The sequence below is a fragment of the Abrus precatorius genome, unplaced genomic scaffold (assembly GCF_003935025.1).
Source record: "Abrus precatorius isolate BTA unplaced genomic scaffold, Abrus_2018 Scaffold5, whole genome shotgun sequence".
NCBI lineage: Eukaryota > Viridiplantae > Streptophyta > Magnoliopsida > Fabales > Fabaceae > Abrus > Abrus precatorius.
The window spans coordinates 16,673,289-16,694,975 of NW_020874395.1; the positions used below are offsets into that span (position 1 = coordinate 16,673,289).

The 21,687-nt window shown below is 33.2% G+C and overlaps 4 protein-coding genes across 4 annotated transcripts; 2 read left to right on the plus strand and 2 right to left on the minus strand.

Annotated features, from left to right (window-relative positions):
- The first annotated feature begins 5,228 nt into the window (after window positions 1–5,228).
- LOC113867604 (protein arginine N-methyltransferase 1.1) lies at window positions 5,229–8,274 on the plus strand. The gene is made up of 9 exons (XM_027503003.1): window positions 5,229–5,512; window positions 5,725–5,735; window positions 5,910–6,065; window positions 6,193–6,256; window positions 6,359–6,501; window positions 6,607–6,694; window positions 7,001–7,116; window positions 7,277–7,427; window positions 7,882–8,274. Exons 1-9 carry the CDS (start codon window positions 5,311–5,313, stop codon window positions 8,085–8,087), a joined length of 1,137 nt encoding a protein of 378 aa, XP_027358804.1. The 5' UTR covers window positions 5,229–5,310; the 3' UTR covers window positions 8,088–8,274.
- Window positions 8,275–9,109: 835 nt separating this feature from the next.
- Window positions 9,110–12,070, minus strand: LOC113867787 (nucleophosmin). Its single transcript, XM_027503263.1, has 7 exons — window positions 11,730–12,070; window positions 11,484–11,594; window positions 11,283–11,351; window positions 10,849–10,980; window positions 9,979–10,056; window positions 9,738–9,872; window positions 9,110–9,648 (listed from the first exon to the last, which is right to left on the minus strand). The coding sequence occupies exons 1-7, from the start codon at window positions 11,925–11,927 to the stop codon at window positions 9,460–9,462; spliced, it is 912 nt and encodes a 303-aa protein (XP_027359064.1). The 5' UTR covers window positions 11,928–12,070; the 3' UTR covers window positions 9,110–9,459.
- A 350-nt stretch (window positions 12,071–12,420) lies between these two features.
- LOC113867019 lies at window positions 12,421–15,340 on the plus strand. The gene is made up of 5 exons (XM_027501930.1): window positions 12,421–13,228; window positions 13,701–13,753; window positions 13,968–14,116; window positions 14,201–14,352; window positions 14,454–15,340. Exons 1-5 carry the CDS (start codon window positions 12,457–12,459, stop codon window positions 14,873–14,875), a joined length of 1,548 nt encoding a protein of 515 aa, XP_027357731.1. The 5' UTR covers window positions 12,421–12,456; the 3' UTR covers window positions 14,876–15,340.
- Window positions 15,188–19,675, minus strand: LOC113867021 (protein NDL1-like). The gene is made up of 11 exons (XM_027501931.1): window positions 19,479–19,675; window positions 18,095–18,194; window positions 17,794–17,891; window positions 17,604–17,692; window positions 17,306–17,366; window positions 17,101–17,187; window positions 16,940–17,017; window positions 16,800–16,856; window positions 16,605–16,660; window positions 16,389–16,524; window positions 15,188–16,144 (listed from the first exon to the last, which is right to left on the minus strand). Exons 1-11 carry the CDS (start codon window positions 19,527–19,529, stop codon window positions 15,923–15,925), a joined length of 1,035 nt encoding a protein of 344 aa, XP_027357732.1. The 5' UTR covers window positions 19,530–19,675; the 3' UTR covers window positions 15,188–15,922.
- Window positions 19,676–21,687: the final 2,012 nt, after the last annotated feature.

Sequence of the window (21,687 nt, forward strand, 5' to 3'; positions counted from 1 at the left end):
TTGTTGAATAAAAATACTCCTCATGCTCCATGAGTCTTCGGTTTAGAAAAACCTCCATGTATCCACAGATGACAAAAGCATTATCTCTAGCTACATAGCTAGAGCTCAAAGAATAAGAGACTAGGTTTTGTCTTTTACGCAATATAATTGCTTTCAAAAGCTATATAATTATAATATTATATGTGTATTATATGTTATAGCGTGTCAGTTTCATATTTAAACGGGTATAGATTTACGTTTATTTTAATGTAATTAGTTGTAATTTTGACATTAAATTTGTGTTCATAAACTTTTTAACATATTTCTAAATGATTTGTACGTTATCTTTATCTTTTCAGGATCCAAAATTGCGTTTCCATTGGGGCTAATTGACTATCAATTATGGATTCAGTAAAATTAATGTGACATGTTGTGTTAGGTGGAACAAAAAGAAGGTATATTATATGTTGGGAATGAAGCATTTAATTACCTAGAAAGTTTTCCTAAGTGTTGGACTCCAACGGAGACACAGCATGCAATGGAAGCACCCATGAAATGATCTAGAGCGTTGTGAAAATGACTAATGGTTCATTGTCTTTGAGGAAGTTTACAAGGAGATGGCTTGATTAATTGATTTGGATCTTCTCCGACATGAAAATTGTTTTCTAAACCAGAAAGTCCAGGGAATCTAGTAATTAATTAACCCTATACTAATACGTGAGATAGGGGATGTGCTCTTAATTAATTGATAACAGCTAAGTGTGTCAACTCAAAATGAATCAGTGAAGGGCCTAGACAATGTCACTTGATGACGACTAGTAATCTCTTGAATAATCAAAAGAAAATAAACTTAAAATAAGTAGGCATCATACTTCAATTTGCATGCTATTTAATTTGCTATATAATTTTTAAATTTGTTTATAAGTCATAAATTTATTAAAAGAGAGCACAATAAGGAGTACACCAACTCATACGTTGTCCAAAAGCACAGAGAAAAACAGGTGCGAATAATTACAGCTTATGGCACTTCTTGACATTTCAAAGGGTGATTACACCAATCTAAACAAAGTTACGTTAGAGACTCTCACTCTTTTCGCACAAAATCAAGACCAAGAGTACGTTTTCGTCAACTCCAAAATAAGTTCAACAACACACAATTATTTTGTCAGTAAAATCATCAAAGCAACATAATAATTTATTTTTATTTTTTTTTACAATATCCTTCTGACAATCCTTTTAGATATTAAATAATGAAACAGCTAAACATTTTTATATTTTAAATAATTAAATTTAATGATTTTTTTTCTAAAATAGTAAAAGAATCGACAAAAAGTTGTAAGAGTACAGGTTAACGGTTAAAGAATAAAAATAAAAAATTGATAAAAAAAACACCTTAAGATTAATTGAAACTCATTAAAAATACATATATATAGCGTTCTTTTGTATAAAAAACTTTTCTTTTAATCTTTTAATCACTATCCTTATTAAACTAGTATTAATCTATAACAATTACCCGTTCGAACTATACCTCAATTTGTACTTAATAGCATTTGGTTAATCAATAAAGCGTCAGTTGACCATGATTATGTTGCATGTCAAGCTGCTTGAACACTGTAATTACCTTTGAATAAGTGCTAATTATCACATTGTCCATCTGATGAAAAAAATAATTCAAGTCCGCAGAAAACTAGGAGATCAGTGATATGTTGTGTTAAGAGTTGAAAATAAACTAAGATAAAACAGAATTTGCAATAGTTTTGTATCCCAATTAGAGGGGCATGAATCTTCTCAGAAGATACATGACCAATGGTAAGATGCCACGTGGGAGTTTATGTTCCAGTGATGCTAGGATTATGTCAAGAGAGATAAGTATAGAATATTAAGTAGGTCGGATTAGACTAAGCATATATTAATATTTGAAGATTCTGTTTTCCCTCTCATCCTCCTACCTTTCCTTTATTTCATTTTTATTTGCTTGAAATATTCCATAAATATGTTGGAAATGTTGTAGTCGCACTTGTATATCCATATGCTTAACTTACATGCATGACTGATTCCTACCATGTTCGTACACACGTTTTTGTTAATGAATATAAATTGGAATACCCTTCAGAAAGTCCGAGTAAGGTTTTTCCAATCTGCACAAACATGCCAGCCAATTGCCTCTGACTACGCATGCAATTATTTTCTGTAGGCACACACAATACAAACACCCCAACACACACACACAAACACACGCAAAGTGACAAAATTCTTTGTTTATGTCTTAATGCTCGTAGTAATTCAAAACTCGAAAACGTGGCCCAACCGTGTCCACTCGCTACCTCTTTGATCCTTAATAATACAAGTTTCAAGGTTTTTAAGATCACCACCTTAGTGAATTCAAATGATCTTGTGACCTTGTTTCTAGCTCCACTTGCCTTTGTATTTAGTTCCTTCCTAATTATTGTGCTTGTCTGATATTTCTTTTCAGTAATATTGCAATATTTTTATTTGTCTCTCAACTGTTTTATAATGATATTAAATTAAAATATACATTTAATAGTTATTAAAATATTAGAACATTTAATATAAATTTCATTATTTGTGAGTAAAGATTTGTAGAAGGAAGACGAAAGATGATTTAGAATTATTAATTTAATGTTTTATGTTGCTATACATATGCTCCAAAAACTGCCTTTTTATGTGAGAATTTCTAAGCCTCAATCATGTGTTTCTCTTCAGCTCACTTTTAGCAAATAAATGCATAAACGGTGCGCGTCACTTTACTCTTACTATTGATCACGGATTTGAGTCCAACACATAGGATAGCTTAAAATTTGTGAACCAGGAAACTCCACAAAAGACTATGATGGACATATAAGTAGCTTTATCCATCAATATCCAAAGGCATGTATACTAAAATCTATCACGTCTTTAATTCTATGTATATTCTCTATCTCATTATACGCGGAACCTTTTTCATTTGTTTACTATTCTTTCTTACAATTGGTTTGTTTTCATGTTATATATTCTTCTCCCTCCTTTAAAATAACCAAGGCCAGCTCCATGCCAACCAGCCAATCTCGATCACAAAACTCTGCAATAAGTGTTGCACAGTCATACTTGTACATTGGAACTCATCAAACAGTTAGTTACTAAATTTATTACCATCATCATGTCTTAAGTAGTATGGTGTGTACTGTATAGCTTTACATGATGCTTCTTAAATTTGAAGGTTGATAAAGTCCACTTGCACATTGAGATATGATTATTAAATATAAGTCAATTGATTTATGAGGCGTCACTAATGAAGTGCATGGAGCACAACACTTCATTTCTTTTTTTAATTCCCTTTAGGTATACACAACAAGTAGTATTGTCAGTTCTATATTCCTATTGTACTTCCAATTTCGAACGACTAGAAGAGGTTAATTAAAGTAACTTTTAAGTAAGGGAAATAGAAAATTTCTAGTATTCCCACATTTAAGTAAATTTTTGATGATTCGCATGCCAGATCAAAGTGATCGAAGCCAACTTGAGAAGGGAGTGTGAATACTAGCAAATAAAGGATATTTATGACGTTATGCGTATAAATGCAGATTAACGATTTTAAACTATGGATTTAGCTTGTAAAGAATGCAATTTATTGGACGAAAGTGTAATATTTTAGTAATAGATTGAAAAATCAATGGACGAAGATTCAATGACATTGTTTATTATATGTGGTGTATGTATTTGATCATAATTTAACTAATAATTTTTTTTTATTAACAATTATAATGTGTATTTTATCTATTAAAGTACATTTTTCATTCAAGAGAAGACAAATTTTAGAAATAAAATTTGAGAATTAATATATACTAGTTCAAATGTCAAACATTATAGTTAAAAAGTTTATTATAAAATAATAGCATATACAAAAAAGGTAACGGTTAATTTTATTTTGTTAATGTATTATTTGTTTGATTAAAATTAAGTTGTTAATATAAATATTGTCAATAAAAAATTTGATGAACTAGTAGTAAGTACATATTAACTTTTTATACCAAAATCATATATTAATGTGTTGTGTCATATTATTTGTATATATTTATCATGTTCAAATTAATAGTGTAGTTATATTAAATAAAAATTATACTGCTAATAAATGCAAACTTAATGGTGACTATATATATATATATATATTATTTTTTTTAATATGTAGTATTTTGTTTATATATTAGTTGACGAGGAAAAAGATGGTAGAGATGATAACATGAGTCTACCTATTGAGTTGACTTAATAAAACGAATTGAAATCTAAAATCTATGGATTTGATCTACTTATCTTGCTAATTTATATTTTAACATAGGTTAAGCAAGATAGAATTACTTGTACTCGTTATATTACACTTTTAATTTTTTATAAAAATAAGAATGGTAATTAAGATTCGTTTTATATTTCCTAATTCTTACATATAGAAATTTAATAAAGAATAAAAAGAAAATCTGGATCTAAATATCAATAAAATTGATTATTTATTTAAGTTAGATTTTACATACACACGTCGCCATTTAAGTGACATTATTTTGAGGATTAATTAAGAAAATAAAAGAAATATCAACCTGTTATTGGGACCAATGAACTTTCAAACAATTGATTGGACTGGTTTAGTTCATAAAAGCAATTTTCTTTAAGGCAAGCCCAAATCTTTTTCCTTCTAGCCCAGAAGAAAACCAGCTGTTTAATAATTATAAACAATTGTAAGAGTTGACCTAAAAAAAAAAAACAATGGTAAGACTACTAAGAAATAAATAATTTAAATCACAAAAAAGTTATATATATAAAGAGAGAGAGAGAGAGAGAGAGAGAGAGAGAATTAACGTATTTTTAAGTTATTATATATTTTAAATTATATTATGTCACTTTTTTTAATTCAATTTTAGATTTTCAAGTTTTAAGTTCTCATAACTTTTTTCCTTAATTTTAAGTTTTAAAAAATACAATATATTTTTATTCTTTATTACCAATTATTTCAATTTAGTAATGTCTTTGTAATATAAAAAAATATTAGTATAAAATTTTGAAAATGTATGTCGATATATTATCATTTATTTTAAAAAAATATGAAAGATAAAATTCAGATTAAATTTTTGTATATATATTTAAATATTTTTCTATAATTATTTATGACATAATAAAAATTCAAAAATAAAATAACCGTGTGTTAAAAAGAACCCTCGCTAATTTATTTTTTAAATTATGAAAGCATATTGATTAATAATAACATTAATAGAAATGTGTTGAAAGCAGGGAAAGAAGAAGCATTGCTAAACCTTAAACCCTAATTTTGAAAATAGAAGAGGTTGAATGGGTCGGCGAAAGAACAACAATCAGAGCTCAACAAGCAAGGAGGAGGCTAACATGAACAACCACCTTCGTTTTCAGGATGCCGACGATGTCGTCGACGATGCTGCTGAGAGCTCCAACCTCGACCAATCCATGTGCGACATCGACGATTCCGATGATAAAACCAGCGCCGACTACTACTTCGATTCCTACTCTCATTTTGGTATTTCCCATTCCCATAACTCCTTTTCTTCAAAGTTTTCATCTTTTGCGTCTGGGTATCGTTATTTAGGTAATGTTTTTCCCTGCAGTTGCTGAAGCATTAAGTTCCTCTTTTGCAACCTATTCGACTCTCATGCCTTTTAGTGCATTTTTGTCTTTATTTTGCATTTTATAAACTTGTGTACTCATTTTTTTATTATATTTTGCTTGTAGGAATTCACGAAGTAAGTTTGCTCAACTGAGATGCAGTCTGCTGTTTCCTTGCAAGTTTAAGTTTTGGTTCTGTTCTTTGATTTGCAATTTGTCTAAACAGTTCTATGAATAACAAGGAAAAATAAATTCCAAATATTCAATTGTTTTTCATGCTTAATACTTCGTGACCTGTTTTTGCGTTGCAGGAAATGTTGAAGGACACTGTAAGAACTAAGACATATCAAAATGTTATTTATCAGAATAAATTTTTATTCAAGAATAAAGTAGTTCTTGATGTGGGTGCCGGGACTGGGATTTTATCCCTATTTTGTGCTAAAGCAGGGGCTGAACATGTCTATGCAGTACGTGTCTAACTTTTATTTTATCGTTGAAGTGTTCTTTTCTTAATATGAAAATATATGCTGTTTATAAGTTAATGTGTATTCCTGATTATTTTTCATTGAACCATTTTTATATTTGTGAACTCAGGTTGAGTGCTCTCATATGGCTGACATGGCAAAGGAGATTGTTGAAGCTAATGGTTACTCTAATGGTGATGCCATTTATATCATGCATCTAATTCGTTTTCAGTATATGTAGATTAATTGCGAAAGCCCCTCACTACAATTGCTATAATGTTGTCTTGTTTCTACAGTTGTAACTGTTTTGAAGGGGAAGATTGAAGAAATTGAACTTCCAGTTGCTAAAGTTGATATAATCATTTCAGAATGGATGGGATATTTCTTGTTGTTTGAGAATATGTTAAATTCTGTGCTCTATGCACGTGACAAATGGCTTGTAAGTTGTGTTTCTTGGTTGTTGATATTTAGTTTATCATACTTGGTTATACTACAATGGTGTGGTTATTGTTTTGAGACTATCTCATTTCGTCTATTTCCCTAGGCTGATGGTGGAGTTGTGCTACCAGATAAAGCATCCCTCTACCTCACTGCCATTGAAGATGCAGACTACAAAGAAGATAAAATTGAGTGTGAGCTATTGAACCCTGGCTAAATATGAGTCTATCATGCATGCAATTAACAAGATATCCAAGAGCCAAAAAATAAAAGATCTAAACTGGTGCTTATTTGCTTCCCTGACTGGCATTCAACTTGATAATTTTTTTCCTTGCATTCCTTTTGCATATGGAATTAAAGAATCGATGTCAATTGTTGTGGGATGGTATTGAAAAACCTTGAAAATTTGAAATGTATATAGAAAAAGAAATGGCATTAAGTTCATTGAGGTGTGTGTGTGTCGGCTTTTTACTTAGATTGCCTTTTATTTTCTATATCAGTTTGGAACAGTGTATATGGATTTGACATGAGCTGCATCAAGAAGCAAGCCATAATGGAGCCTCTTGTTGACACAGTTGACCCAAATCAAATTTCCACAAACTGTCAGCTACTCAAGGTGGGTGGGTAATTACAGTTTTCCTGATGTTTGCTATATTTGTTGTACCTTGCATTGGGTATTTCAGACAGCATTCTTCGCAGTAAATTTTCATTCTGATTTGGCCGGAGAATCTCGTTTTCTTTGGAAGATATGTTCTGATTGGTTCAGCTTTGTTTAGACTATGGATATCTCAAAGATGGCTCCTGGAGATGCTTCATTCACAGCACCTTTTAAGCTTGTAGCTGAACGCGACGATTATATTCATGCTCTTGTTGCATATTTTGATGTTTCATTTACAAAGTGTCATAAATTAATGGGCTTCTCTACAGGTTAATTCCTAAGCTCTCTTTATTTGAGGTTTTGGTTTTGTCTATTTTAAATTTTAAGGATACAAGTAAATTTTCTCTTTCTGTAATTTAAACTGTTAATTGGCAAAACAAATTATACATTGAGTGCTTCTTTGTTATAAAGGACTAGCTTCTCAAGATAAGTAAGGGGAGATTATAATTAGAAAGGACAAACAATGAAGTTGGTTGATTGGTGTAGTAGAATTTCATGTTCTGAACTAAACTGAATAAATTGACATTTCTTTTGAAATAAGCTGGATGTGTTTCCTCCAGGAACGGTTCCTGAAATTTGTATGGAAGACTAGCAGAGTTTTTATTGTTGGTCATCATCTTCACTGTATAATAGTTTGGAAATTCTGAGTTGGTTCCACACATGTTGAGAATTTGTTAAACCAGCACTATGGAGTATGGACTCACCTTTTGAACATTTATGCAGGGCCAAGGTCACGAGCTACGCATTGGAAACAAACTGTGCTATACTTGGAAGATATCTTGACCATTTGTGAGGGAGAGACAATTGTGGGAAGCATGACTGTTGCTCCAAATAAAAAAAATCCACGGGATGTTGATATAATGCTCAAGTATTCATTGAATGGCAGGCGATGCAATGCTTCAAGGGTTCAGTACTATAAGATGCGTTGAGTTTGGTTTATTGAGTCATGCTTTCCCAATGGTCTCCAAAGTTGTGAAATTTTGATTATATTTGGTGCTTCTATTTTTCAATTTAGGCTGCATTTTAAGTGCTGTAACTTGTTTTCTATTCTATATGAATTTTTTTTTCTCATAATTGCTTAATTGTGTTCTCGATGTAATGATAAAATTTGAAATTCTCTTTTGTTTACATTTTATAGCTTTATGATGGCGGATGAAGCTTTACTTCAAATAGATTGTCGTTCTTAGGAAGTATCTGAATGAATCTGCTACACTGCCAGTGTCCTATTTACGGATACGAACAGTTCAATCTATGACAGCCAAAATAGTAACGCTGAATGAAAATTCCATTATCATATTTTTTCAAGTTTTATTGTATTATATAATATCTTCCTTCAAAAGCAAGATACTTGCTATGTATGGCCATTTATAAAATTAGCTATTGTTAAATAGAAAAAATGGGTATAACTGAATTATTGAAATTTGCTCAACATTATGAATTCCAAATGCCACGTGATTATGTCTAATTTTATCCCTTATACTTGGCGTAACCAAATGGTTTTTAAATGTATGAATGTTCTTCACTGCTGTGCTCTACTGTGTTTATGTTAGTTTGACAGTTACCACGCAATCATATCATGGCCGTTTAGATAGGTCCTTATCAAATTATGCTTCAATCTAAAAATATTAAATGAAAATGTAAAAATATTCTTTGAAGTTACAGAAGCAATTGTTTTAAACAGTTAGGTGGATTATAGGGGTAACATCAGATTATGAGTTTGATTCCAATCAATCGGTCCCTTACACTTCGAGGAGTTTACTATATTCGTACTTGGTGCTTATGTATCAACGTTATAAGAAATATTAGTTATTGTCACTTCAATGTACATTCCAACTGTGATTTCATTTTATATAATTTTTTGTAAGCTATGAAGTTGATTATTATAGAAGAAAAAGGGTTTTCAGAAAAAAAATAAATTTATTTGAACAGCGGTGATGACAGAAAGGATTGAAATTCCGACGCAGAGAATACAATAAATTACCAAAACTACAAAATTGTCATTAAATCTCGAGAATAACCACTATCCACGGAAAAGGGAAGGGCGAACATTAATCAACAAATGGAGCATCATAAAATACACTATCGTTTAGCTAGTAGTATACACCCATCCTCATGCATCAAATGGCTCACGTCCAGGACTGAAAAGGGGATCATTCCAAGTGGTGATTGTGAAGCTCTCATTTGATTGCTTTCAAATATTCCAATTTGTTGTCTATCTTGGGTGTAGTACCTATAACCAAATATCGTGTTAATGTCAAACAGTTCTTCAACAACCGGAGCTACAGCACAGTATGTGGGGCTCTAAAGTTCTGTCTTCCCTGCTTTAGGACCCTTCTTTGAAGTGGTTGTCTTTCCCCTCCACCACTGTCGTATATGATTAGAAACCTTGTTTGCATGTTTCTTCAGTGTCATGCTTGTGTCCTCAATCCCTTTCTTTATCATCTGTTTCCAGTCCTTTTTTCCACTTTCTTCTGCTCTCAAAACTTTTCCCTACAAGATACATTTTACTCCATCAGTTTCAAACAATGTTTTCCCTCAAAGACAATTCAATCAATATGAATGAAAGGGACAGTTAATACCAATTTTGAGGGGAAGCTGGCCTCATCATCATCATCCTCCTCATCTTCATCATCAGCATCTTCATCGCCAAAATTCTTCATGTTCATTAAATCATCCCTTGAGTACATTTTCATGCCGGGTGCTCCTGGCATGCCCTGAAGCAGAATTTAATACAGTATGATCATAATGTTCAACCAACCACATAATCATGGCAGAAAAGTAAATATAATACGAGAGGGGGGAGGGGGGAAGGTAAAATACCTCCATAGATTTTAGTAGCTTTTCCATTTCAGCCTCCTTAGAAGACTTTGCAACAAATGGTTCACCAGGAGTCCTGTCCTGCAACACACAAATAGATCTCTTGATGAAGAAAGTAAAAGGATCTCCCAACAAGACTATAAAGTACATATTCAAACAATAATGCTAACTACATACGAAGATACCATCATTGCAGGAACAACGTTTTTGTTTCCAAACAGAAGAATCCAAGTAAGGGATAATTAATTGGTAATGTGCATATAATATGGATCATGAAGTGCAGGGTGAAGGTAAAATCACTTTATAATTTTATAAAATAAAAGTACATGGATAAAGTATCTTGCAGTCCCAGCACATTTGAGAATCCAGTTCGAAATATAAGAAATTAAAGCACCATTCTCAGCACATTTGTGCTTAAAAGTATTTCATGATTGCATTAATGCCTGTTGTGGGCTTATGGCAATTAAAAAAAATATGTTTCTAAAATAAAAATGTGGAAGAAATTTGTATACCACTTTGAAAAAATAAATTACAATCCTTTTTTTTTTTCGGTTACTTAAAATTGGCCAACAGGTAATGCCATCACGCATACTCAAGTTTTTTGTTTAGTTTTTCTTCCCGATTGACAAACTCAAGTTAAGAGAACCATGAACCATCCCATAAAAGATGGTCACAAAATGTACTCAATACTGCAGAAAAGCATGATATCATATACAGCAGACAGCAGCAGCCGCTATCACAAACTTAATACTACAGAGAAGAAGATTGAATATTTATGACAATCAATTTGGATGCATTAATCATAGTTCAAAGGAAAGCTGTATGCCAATCATAAAATATTACTCAGAAGCATCAATTGCAGATTATAGTTACCTTAGGGACAGGAGGTGGCTTGGTACTGCATGCTTTAGTAAGGTCTTTGCAGAGATAACTGAGCAATGAATCAACATCAGGCTTGGAACTATATAAATATTCAGCAACATCTGTATCAGAATATCCTATAACCTGCAAATTCCACATTCACAATTAGTAATCACAAATATCCAGGCATATAGGTTTATAGGACACCACCTTCAAATGCAGATATTTGAAATGTGCATATAAATATTCAGAAGAGAAAGTACAATTAAGACCACAAACGGTGCAACAACGTCAACAAAGTGATTGCAATTGATTCAGAATAGATATTAGTGAATTTTTTTGCTCTTTTTTCTACTCTCTCTCATAATTTTGAGATTTCAGAACCAAATGAGAAGTAGGTGTAATTTACTGGTGACCCTGAGTATGAGCAGAAAAAAGTGCCATACCTCCTGACAGGCTCGCTCAATTGTCTTGCATTCCGAATTGCATTGTCCTTCAGAGTCTTGTTCCACTAGCTGATATATATAAGAAAAGAAAGTCGAAAACATAACGTTCAGGTATTACCACAAATTCAATAAAATTAAAACCATTCACAATCCAAAAGAAAGCATACGATGCAACAAAGTTGAAAAGTTGGGTCCTCCTACCTCCAACCTATCTCCTTTTTCTACAATATCTATACGCAAAATCCAATCCGCTTCGACCTTTTTCAGATTACAAACATTCTCTGCTATCTCAATGATCTGGTACTCCGAGATCTAACACACAAAAATACACAAATTCACTACACCACAAAAAGCCTACCAGCTCAACTCTGAAAAGGACACAATGAAACAATTGACAAGAAAACAAACCACGATGACAAAAAAAGAATGAAAAAAAAAAAAACGAACCTTTTTGGGAGCGATCTCAGATTGCTTGTTCTGAACTTGTTGATACAACTCCTTAGCGAGCTTCTCACAAACTTGACACTTGATGTACGGAATATCCTCCTTTCTAGCCATCCCCACCGGTTTCTTGGAGCAGTGTGAGAGAGGCATCCATGCTGCAACCACCACTGACACAACTACAACCCAAAACACTACCTTCATCTTCCCAACAACACCACATACGCTGTTCCAAACCACCTAGGATAGGTTTTGAATGCCACAATGCCTTCAAAAGATGAAATTTAACTCCAAAATTTACGCAACAATTTGGTGGGTACGTGAGGAACACACTAATTACACCACACCAAAAAAGAAGCCACCTTCCTATTGTTATATATACTCTTAAAATAAAGCTAAATTATTGGTTTTGTTATACACATAAAAATCACATTTTTAGCGAATGTGATTGGTCCAGATAAGCAAAGAAATCGTTGGTCCCATATTTTCCACCAATAAGAAGCAATATAACACGTAGTACTTCTATAATTTAAGATTCAGATTTCAAAATTTTCCCCTGAAATTTTTTTTTTTTATCGTCCACGTAGGAGTCAATGCAAAACTAGACCTAGAAACCGGTCCGAACCGGTTCCAAATCATCTTAACTAGTAAAACCCCTCTCATAAACCCTAGAGAAAAAAATTAGGTTCTACTGGCTGTGGATTGAGCGTTGCTTTTGGTTGCCTCTGCTCTAATGGAAATCACAGGTTTAGTTCCTCTTGTGGGTGAAAACTATGCCCTCAAGCTGAAACATTCAATGCAAGACCTTTTAAATGAGATTCCCAAAGAATCCCCTGATTTTTCTCGTTTCATGAATGCGTTTTACGAATTGATGCAAGCCAAGGTTGATCCACCCTTTGAGGTGATATGGGTCTATGCTGCAATCGGCTTTCGTGGCCTCAACTCAGAAAAAGGTGATGCCTTGGATCGAATATTGGCCGCAAAAGGCTTGTTTCAGCTGTTATCTGCGTGTTCTGCTTCCGTTGGTGCTTCAAAGAGCATTGCTTTGTTGGTTCCTGTTGTTTATGTGGTGCACGAAGTGCTTGTGGAGCTGTTTGGAAGGGAATTGAGACTGAAGAGAGAGAAGAAAGCAATGAGGGAGGTGAACTCTTTGGTAGATACTGTTCTTGGGTATAGCAGTGTTTGCTGTAGTAAGATTTCTGAGGAGGAATCTGATTCCGTTGGTCTGAATTTGATTTTGCCTTTCACTGATTTGGCTTCTGTTTGGGTGGACAAAAATAGTGGGTTTGAATCTTTGTTACCTCTTGTGAGCCATGATGTTTGTGGCTGGCTTTTTAGTAGAGAATCTCATGTTGATTACTTGGCTGGTGCCGTCATCGTGGAAGCGTTTTTCTTGAAGCTTTGCTTGTGTTTCCATTTGGCAACGTCAAGGGATGTATTGGAAATGAATCTGAAGAGTTGGGCTGTTGGCTCAATGTCTGGCTTTCAGAATATATACTTTTTGGGTCAGTAATGTTTTGTTGTGTTTTGGGCTTAAATTTCAGTTTCCTGCGACTTCCCTTGTCTGTGTCAGTGTGATTTTAAGTGAGTGTTTGGATTCACGCCTTGAATCCACGTTACGATTTTACTTGAAGCCTCTGCATCGATCTACGTTTGCAGGATTTTCAACTTATTTCTAAACACACTAAATCTTCAAGTTTGCAGGGCAAAACCTTTTAGTAGCTCAAGCAATTGAGCCTAGCAATAAGTATTTTATCTATGCACTATAATTGTCCTCTCTGAAATGCATGAACTTCTATGCGTCAGTTTACTTGTATCTGTGATGATTTTTATTTTGTTTTTGACATTTTTACCAAAGGGCTTAGCTGGTTCATGGATGAATTCTAACAATTGATCATTTAATTTAACTTTTCTCTAATTGTGATTCTCAATTTTCTAGTTCCTAGTTTAATGTGGATTAATCTTTTGTGCAACCAGAGATCCTTATGAGGGCAGCATTAGAGACAACTTTGCCTCTGATCTTAATACTGGTTAGTTTTTCATTCTTATAGAGTATTTGCCATAAAGTTACATCGTCTCTTCCATATCTGCAACTAGTTACCTCGGCAGGCATTTTCCCCATTTCCCATTGCACAAAAGTCCAACACAATAATTTTATGGACGAGTGCTATCGCTTGTACAGTTAAGCACTTCGTAGAATGTTGGTATTCTAAGTACTCCTCTCTTCTATTGCTGTCCAAGCAGAAGCCTGAAGATGAAATTCTATTGAGGAAAGTTTTGTTTGATGCTGTACTATTGGTGGAGTACCCTTTCCTCTATCTAAATACCAAGCACATAAAAAGCCTTACCTTGACCAGATTGATTATTACTCAAGAAGCTGTAGAGTATTTTAGGTATGATGAATTAATTATTGTATTATGTATATAGTTCTCACATTGTCTCTACAGAGCGTGATTTCTTTTTTTGTCTTAATGTAGAGGACATGGTGATCAGAATAGAGCTGTCACTTATAGTAAGGCATTTTCTGCTTCTCGATTACCTTTGCAAATAACTAAATGGGTTACAAGCCAGAATGGTTTGGAGGAAAAAGATGGCAGAGCAAATGGATCCTCACCCAGAGCTCTTATAAGTAAGTACATTTGGTACTTATATTTAGGATTGCAAAAATTGTGTTTCAATGCATTACACCTCCTTACATATTTCATCAATTATGTTTAATCTACTCACTAGATTGGCTGCTAAGCCTTGAGAATCGAGGGATTAGAGTTTTTGAAGATGATATTTTAAAAAGCCATGCTAAATTAGGTCTTGATTTTTCCCAAGCCGAGCAACCGGCCGGTAACTTGGAGGGCAAGGTAGCAGATGATGATCTTTTTTATGTTGATAATGTTGGAGAAGAGGCAAATACAGGTGAGGATGATAAGCAAAACAAATTGATTAGTGATGCGTTTGTAGCTGCTGCCCAAACTATGAAGCTATCTGAAAATGGAAACCGAAAAAGAAAAGGAAAAAGCAGTGAAAAGAAAATTAAATTTGTCAAGTATGATCTCCATCTAAAGTCTGATCAAGTCAAAGCCAGTACTTCAGCCACAAATGATAGTTCAAGTGGTGAGAGTGAAGTTGAGGATCCTGTTTCAGATACAGATGCATAAGCTAGAACTAGAATAACAAAGTGTTATCTACGTCCAAGTCCACAATCATGCTGGATAACTAATGTTATTATGTAGTGCATATAGGAGGATCCTTTGAATGATGGGAGGCCTCAAGAGGTGGTGAGAAGTTGCATGCTGCCTCATCAGTTTTGTCTCTGTGTTTCCCTGGTTTGCTAATTTACTTCAGGCAGGCTTTTAACAAGCGTTTGGTGCGGTCACATTGCAATTGCTCCGGCACTTAAGCTGCTATGCCTTCTTTTTGTGGATTGTTACATTTGACTGTTAATGTGTAATATTCAGGTTGAAAATTCTTATCCACGGTCCACAAATTGGAAGTGAATGGGCCTTTTCCTGTTCTTCACTTCTTAGGCTCACGTTTCTTTATGCTTTTTGCCTTTTGAAAATTTAATATTGTAAATAATAACTCCAGATGGATCCGCATGCATGTTGAAGGCAGTTTCCTATTCTAAAAAAGAGGATCTTTAATGTGAATGGTCACCATTTTTTCTACTGCAGGCGTTAGGGAAGAAAAACTTCCAAAACCATGCAAATGTCGTGTGTTTTAACCATTAATCACTTTAGTGACCGACATATTATAATTCAATTTTGGTTCGTAATAAAATGATAATAATAAATATTATTATTATTATTATTTCTTATGTCATGTGTGTTTTAGCATTAAACAAACAGATTAATAGCCCAACCAACACAGGATGTGTTGAAATGTCTAGAACATATTCCAAGTTAGGGGAAGGCTGTTGAAAATCAAGGGGTCTGTGTTATTGATTGTTTGTCACCATAAATAAATATGCAGTCCATGTGGAATGTACAGACTACAGACACGGATCAGTGAGTGACTACAAATGAATGAACGAAAATGTCCCTATATTCTCACGAATTTCAACACCCTTTTCCCTTTATATCTACAACCTGCCACCACTTCACCCTCCCTAATCATTCCTCTCTTTAATAAACAATCAAAAAATTAGAAAAGTCAAAAAGAACAAGACTTCTTTACATCACATGTACGTGAATGTGTGCCCCTTGTCAAATTTGCATTGAAACACGTGTCTTTATAGGCTTTAGATTCAATCCCATGCTTTCTGGAGATAGTAGCTCAGGAGATATGCAAGATGGGCTAAGCGGGCTTCTTGGGCTGTCACTGAAATAACAAGGCCTATACAGCCCATACCCCACGAAAAAGTACTCCATTGGGATCAGCATCGCATGTGGCTGTTCCTCCGTTACCATTGATCCACAAGCCTGAACCTGCCAAATTAACCCACTCTCAAACCTGGTATTGTGACATTTATGAATGTTCTCTCTCAAATAATATACATATATATGATATCAAGCAAAACATACCGGCACAGCATATAGCATCTTTAGATTTACAAGTCTTGTAACATGAATTCAAACTCACCTAGTATATAATCATGTGTACAACACAAGGATTTACAATTTGTTTTCACAATCAAGTCTTTCATACATTCATTTACATGCTTCCACATACCTCAACCAAGGCACTATATCTCCTGTCAAGTTTTGAAGTCATGTGAAGAGCCTCCGAATGGAATGGAGAACTGTCCCCTACAAATATAAGCGTACGGCATTTTAATCTCTTCAATCCTTCCGTTATGTCAGGTCTCCTGCGAGTTGGCAAAACAAAGTTGGAGCACATGAATATGCTAACTTAGATGTGGTGAAGCAACTATGAAGCAAATCTTACTCATTGATAGCACGAAGAAACCGTAAGACGTTGATGCTCTTTCTCTCATCCAGCAGCTGGAGGAGCAACAATGCAAAAGAACCAGTGCAATGTGAGGTAAATGCAATGGAGGAATAGAAAAAGCAAGGAAATAACAATCACATTTCAGCTATAAGGGCAGTACAGGGGAAGAAACTAAATTATCTTAGAACTGACTTTTCTGCAAGCTTGAACTATCTCTGATTCTGGAAATTCCGCGTTACCACGAACTTCCTGTTAAAGTTGATCAGGAAAAGTCATAACATGTTGAATAAACGAGGATTTCCAAAAGGAATAAGATTCTCGCGTTACAATACCTTGCTGAAGTATCGCTGGAGCAAACACTCCTTTAGCAAGCCACACACACCATAGAAATATAACAAATTTGACATCACCTAAAATTAGAAGCAGTCTTAGGTAATGTTATCAAACAAGAGAGAACCTATGCATTCATAGTCTGCAGGCATTTGAAAGGAACCTTGTTAAAAAACCATTCGGTCCAAGAAGGAGCTTTGCATAAGGGAGATACAAGTATTAAACCAAGAACACGCTCCCTATATTTCATCTGCATCAAAATAGGGGAAAAAAATAGCAAATCAATAAAATTGACTACAAATTAAAACTTATTACACGTAAGTTTGTATACATATAAAACCATAAAACATTCTAAATAGGGAACATACAGCAAATAGTGAAAGGATATAAGCACCAGCCGTTACTCCCATACACATCACCGCACCAAGCCTGGACAAGGAAATAGTTGATGCAATAAGTAAAAATATCATATTACAATAGATTTTTCCCACAATATATGCACTTCCGTGTTACTCCCTTTGAATTTTAGGGTATTAATATGACAAGAACTGCAAAAATTCACATTCCACATTGGATGTGTTCTCAAATATATGGAACACTTAAAAAAATAACAAAAGGAAGCTAACATCAAAAAATTTCAAGCAGAGTAAATTATATTGTAATTACCTGAAATAGTTGAGAATCTCAAGTATTTGATCTGCTAAGTCTTCAGCAGAAGGGACTGGATCATCAGGACAAATTGCAGCAGCTCCCAACTACAAAAACTCTTGTGGAAGGTCCAGATAAACTATGTAAATAATAACATTCAGTTCTAAATGCAATAGAAATTACATTCAAATAGATCAATTTTACAAACCTCATGTCCAGGAGGACTTATATGATATATGCAAAAATTGTGAAGTAGCAAAGAAGCTGCCTCCGGACAGAAAAATAATCCTTGGAAACATGACATATCTGCCCCAATACATAGAAATAAAATAATACCTCAGATTTTCAGATAAAATTAAGAGGATAGAGTCAAACATACACATACACTATCATTAATGCATTCAGAAAGAACTAAGCAATACATTTCAGAACAGCAGGCAAAAATTAAGATTCTTGAAATTTTAATCAGAAGTAATTGTCCACAAGGAAAATGAATTGACTCCACTCACGATTTAGTGCTACATCTGGATATGTGATTAGAGCCGGTTTGTCATGATCTCCATAGACTATGACAGATACAGAGCCACAGCCAGTTCGAATATGATGTTCCTGGAATAAGATTCTGAAATAAGTGTAGGAAGAAACACAGCCAAAAAAAAGAAAAACAACACAGAATGTGGACCAAAGAATCAAAACAATTGAAGTAAACTTTTCGCGTGAAAAAAAGAGCATTCCGTGGAGAAAAGAATATCCTTTATTTTGTTTGTACTCCTTCTGAGTAATGGAAAACCGTGTCAAACTTCTCAAATTATTTAATTCCTAACATGGATGCACATGTGTCCTTACCCGTTTTTTGGATAACCCCAAGAAACAAGCAATAGCATATCAACATTAGTTTTATAAATGATAAATCATAATGAAATAAGTAATTCCAGATTCCAATCATTGTATGTTCAATAAACAAAACAAAGTGAAGCCAGTGAAACCAAAGACAGTGTCTTAAAATGTTTTTTAAAAAAGGACTTTACCTGATCTAACAAATAACTACTACGTATATAAATTATAAAGGAACAGCTAGAATTATTCCAAGTACAATAATAAGTTAAAGGACAAGAAAGGTATAGCTATGATTCTTATAGACTGTAATGCACTTAGAAAGAACCAAGTAGACGAAAAAGCCAAGGCACAAAGGATCCAATTCCTTCAAAGCGATGAACATCATCATCATCATCATCATATATATATATATATATATATATAAGGAAAAAAACAGGAAAAAAAAAAGAGAAAGAGAAAGAACACGGACCCCACCAAAAAAACCAAAAAGAAGAATAAAAGGAAAAGGGAAAGGAAAACAACAAAGTATAAGACTGAAAATAATAATAATAATAATAATAAAATTCTCTACATCATCTAAATCGCATCAAACACAGCAAATGCAAAGGTAAAAAAAAAAATACATTCCTTGCAAAAATCACTGTAAGTAACCAGCTGTAAGATTAGACAATACTCAATAGTATAGGAAACTTGATAAAAGCTTAAAATAAAAACAAAAAAAATAAATAACTAAAATTCTAAAGCAAAGATCAAAAGAAAATTCTAGAGGATCAAATATGGAAATAGCTCAATGTAAGAAGGATGGAAGGACAAAAAACTAGTAGGACATATAAGGAATGCGAAGATCTTCAGAATCCCAATGGATTGGAATGGTAAAACATAAACATTCAAAAGAGCACCATGAAATAAAAACAGAGAAGAAAAAGCCATGCCCATGATTTGATCAACTAAAAAAAAAAAAAATCTTCAGCAAGAGAAAATGGAGAGGGAAGAACCCATTTGTAGAAAGTTGAAAACTTGAAAGAGAAAACAGAAAATAAATGGATAAAAGGGAACCTTTCCGCCAAGAAAGATCCTCTCCATGTCAACTGAAATGGATTCAGCCATGGATGTAGGCTGTAGCTCTTCTCGGAGGCCTCTTCCACCACTTTTCTCTCTTCTTTTGCTATGTCATCAACGGGTGGTGTTGTGGACATATATAGAAAGAGAGAGAACAATGAAACAAAGCGGTTGTTTCTTTCTCTCTCCTGATTATGCCTCTCTGTGTTGGAACATAACATTTAACCTGCGGTTAACCACCACCGACGCTTGTCTCTGTGACTTGGGTCAAATTTTAACCGCTAGCCAACCATGTTTTACACTCTTGAGCATATATTTATCCTTTTCAAATTACAACAATAATATTATTATTTAGTTATTAATACCCTTTGGTTCATAGATTAGTTGGTAGTAAGCTATCTTATCTTAATTAATACTTTCAAATTTTAGTTGCGTTAAAATAGGATAGGTTGGTAGAATTTTATCCCTCTTAGTTGTCTGTTCAATTTGAATTTGACTATACTGAGTCAAATAAAAAATGATTTAGTTGCAGATGTTTTTAACTAAACATATGTATTTTAGTTTTTACAATTTATTGTTGAACTTAAAAGAATGAGAAAAACTTTATAAAAGCTGAACATATAAAATCACTGGGTAAAAAATAATTGTTGATCTAATCATGACATGTTTTATCTTTTGTCGGAGCATTTTTGGCTTTATTGGGGTAAATTCTTTATTAACTGCATCCCATTCCAATTAATGTCATGCATAATCATACACTAGAGCTTAATCTTGATTCTTTAGTCACTTTTCTCTGTTGGGTGTTGGTACTGGGAGACAATTCTTTTATACGCAATACAGATTATCATTTATGAAAATGCACCCTTTAAGTTCAGTGTTTGTAAGATAAAAATAATTATATTTTATTTCTCTAAAATTGATATTTAACATTTTTTATGGCAAAGTAATCTTAGATAAATTAACAACTATGCTAAATGTTTTTATAGATAGTCATTTTTTCTTAAAAATATATTTCACCTAACCAATTATAAAATAAGACTTGATATTGACCCATTAAATTAAAATAGTTTAAGAGAAAATGAGCCACGACGAATAAAATAAATATATTTATTACTGAGTTTATTGAAGCATGGCTCATCATTCATTTCCTTCCCAACGGCACCTCATTTTTAGATTGGTTTGACTAAAAATTAATTAAACTCTCTTTAGTAGTGGGATCACACTAGCATGTTTCACCTCTCATTTCGTGCCTCATTCAAACTTCAAAGGGTCTCACATGAATTGAGTATATGAATCTCTTTCTTCGTTTGATCTATTTTTAGCTAATGTAAAACTTGAAACTCAGTTTTTTTTAACATAATATCCGTAATGCCACTTTCATAGATGAAAAATAAAAGGCTGGGTTAGTTACTACCTTCAAATATTTGACATTCAAAATTGATATTATTCGTCATGCATGATTTGAAAAGGTTAAAAAACAAATGAGAGTTATATTAATGAGTCTAATCACAAATTATAAAAATAACACCACATATACATCTAAAATCTCCAAACATTTATATTATTTTCATCTAGCCCATTCTTTATGTAAAACTAGAAACCGACTTTTTTTTTTCAATATCACATTGGGCATAAATTTTACTCACATTAAATATTCATCAATGTCAAAAGGAAGAACCTTAAAAAATATACATAAAAAGGGCTTGCTGCTTGCCTTTCATTTGACTCTTATCATACACTTCTAATCATGTCTGTTTTATAATTTGATTGATCAGTAATTTTTTTTTCACAATTTTACCAAACGATAATTATTGAATGAAAGTAAAATTAAGTCAAGTAGTAATAATAAGAAAATATTAACATTAGTACCTATTGCCATCGAAATTACAACAGGTTGTAACCCAAAAAGAAAAGGTGCCAATATAGGTCTCATAATATTTACTTCAATCAATCAGTAACAGATCTTCCATTTAGTCTAAACTTAAAATGGATTTAAGATATGTTCAGTTAATGAATAATATATTATTAGTGTGAATATACAAGTTATCATTCACAAAATAAAATATTGTTATTATGTGTTAAACTACAAAAACAAATTATCTTTCTTTTCAATTATCAGTTGATGGTTTTTGTCAATCAATGTGACTAATCAGCCACAAAAGGACAATCCCTTGTTTAGATGAAGATTTGGCAATGACATACTAAT

What these genes read in the sequence shown, in the direction of transcription:
- LOC113867604 (XM_027503003.1), top strand. Translation starts at nt 5,311, where the DNA reads ATGGGTCGGCGAAAGAACAACAATCAGAGCTCAACAAGCAAGGAGGAG. An exon ending in AGCTAATGGTTACTCTAATG is followed by an intron (nt 6,257 to 6,358) that starts GTGATGCCATTT and finishes TTGTTTCTACAG; the next exon opens with TTGTAACTGTTTTGAAGGGG. An exon ending in ATGCACGTGACAAATGGCTT is followed by an intron (nt 6,502 to 6,606) that starts GTAAGTTGTGTT and finishes CTATTTCCCTAG; the next exon opens with GCTGATGGTGGAGTTGTGCT.
- LOC113867787 (XM_027503263.1), bottom strand. Translation starts at nt 11,927, where the DNA reads ATGAAGGTAGTGTTTTGGGTTGTAGTTGTGTCAGTGGTGGTTGCAGCA. An exon ending in AAAAAGGAGATAGGTTGGAG is followed by an intron (nt 11,352 to 11,483) that starts GTAGGAGGACCC and finishes TATATATATCAG; the next exon opens with CTAGTGGAACAAGACTCTGA. An exon ending in TTGAGCGAGCCTGTCAGGAG is followed by an intron (nt 10,981 to 11,282) that starts GTATGGCACTTT and finishes TGGAATTTGCAG; the next exon opens with GTTATAGGATATTCTGATAC.
- LOC113867019 (XM_027501930.1), top strand. Translation starts at nt 12,457, where the DNA reads ATGGAAATCACAGGTTTAGTTCCTCTTGTGGGTGAAAACTATGCCCTC. An exon ending in TCAGAATATATACTTTTTGG is followed by an intron (nt 13,229 to 13,700) that starts GTCAGTAATGTT and finishes TTGTGCAACCAG; the next exon opens with AGATCCTTATGAGGGCAGCA. An exon ending in TGCCTCTGATCTTAATACTG is followed by an intron (nt 13,754 to 13,967) that starts GTTAGTTTTTCA and finishes CTGTCCAAGCAG; the next exon opens with AAGCCTGAAGATGAAATTCT.
- LOC113867021 (XM_027501931.1), bottom strand. Translation starts at nt 19,529, where the DNA reads ATGGCTGAATCCATTTCAGTTGACATGGAGAGGATCTTTCTTGGCGGA. An exon ending in GAGATTCTCAACTATTTCAG is followed by an intron (nt 17,367 to 17,603) that starts GTAATTACAATA and finishes TTCCTTGTCCAG; the next exon opens with GCTTGGTGCGGTGATGTGTA. An exon ending in CCGAATGGTTTTTTAACAAG is followed by an intron (nt 17,018 to 17,100) that starts GTTCCTTTCAAA and finishes TTCTAATTTTAG; the next exon opens with GTGATGTCAAATTTGTTATA.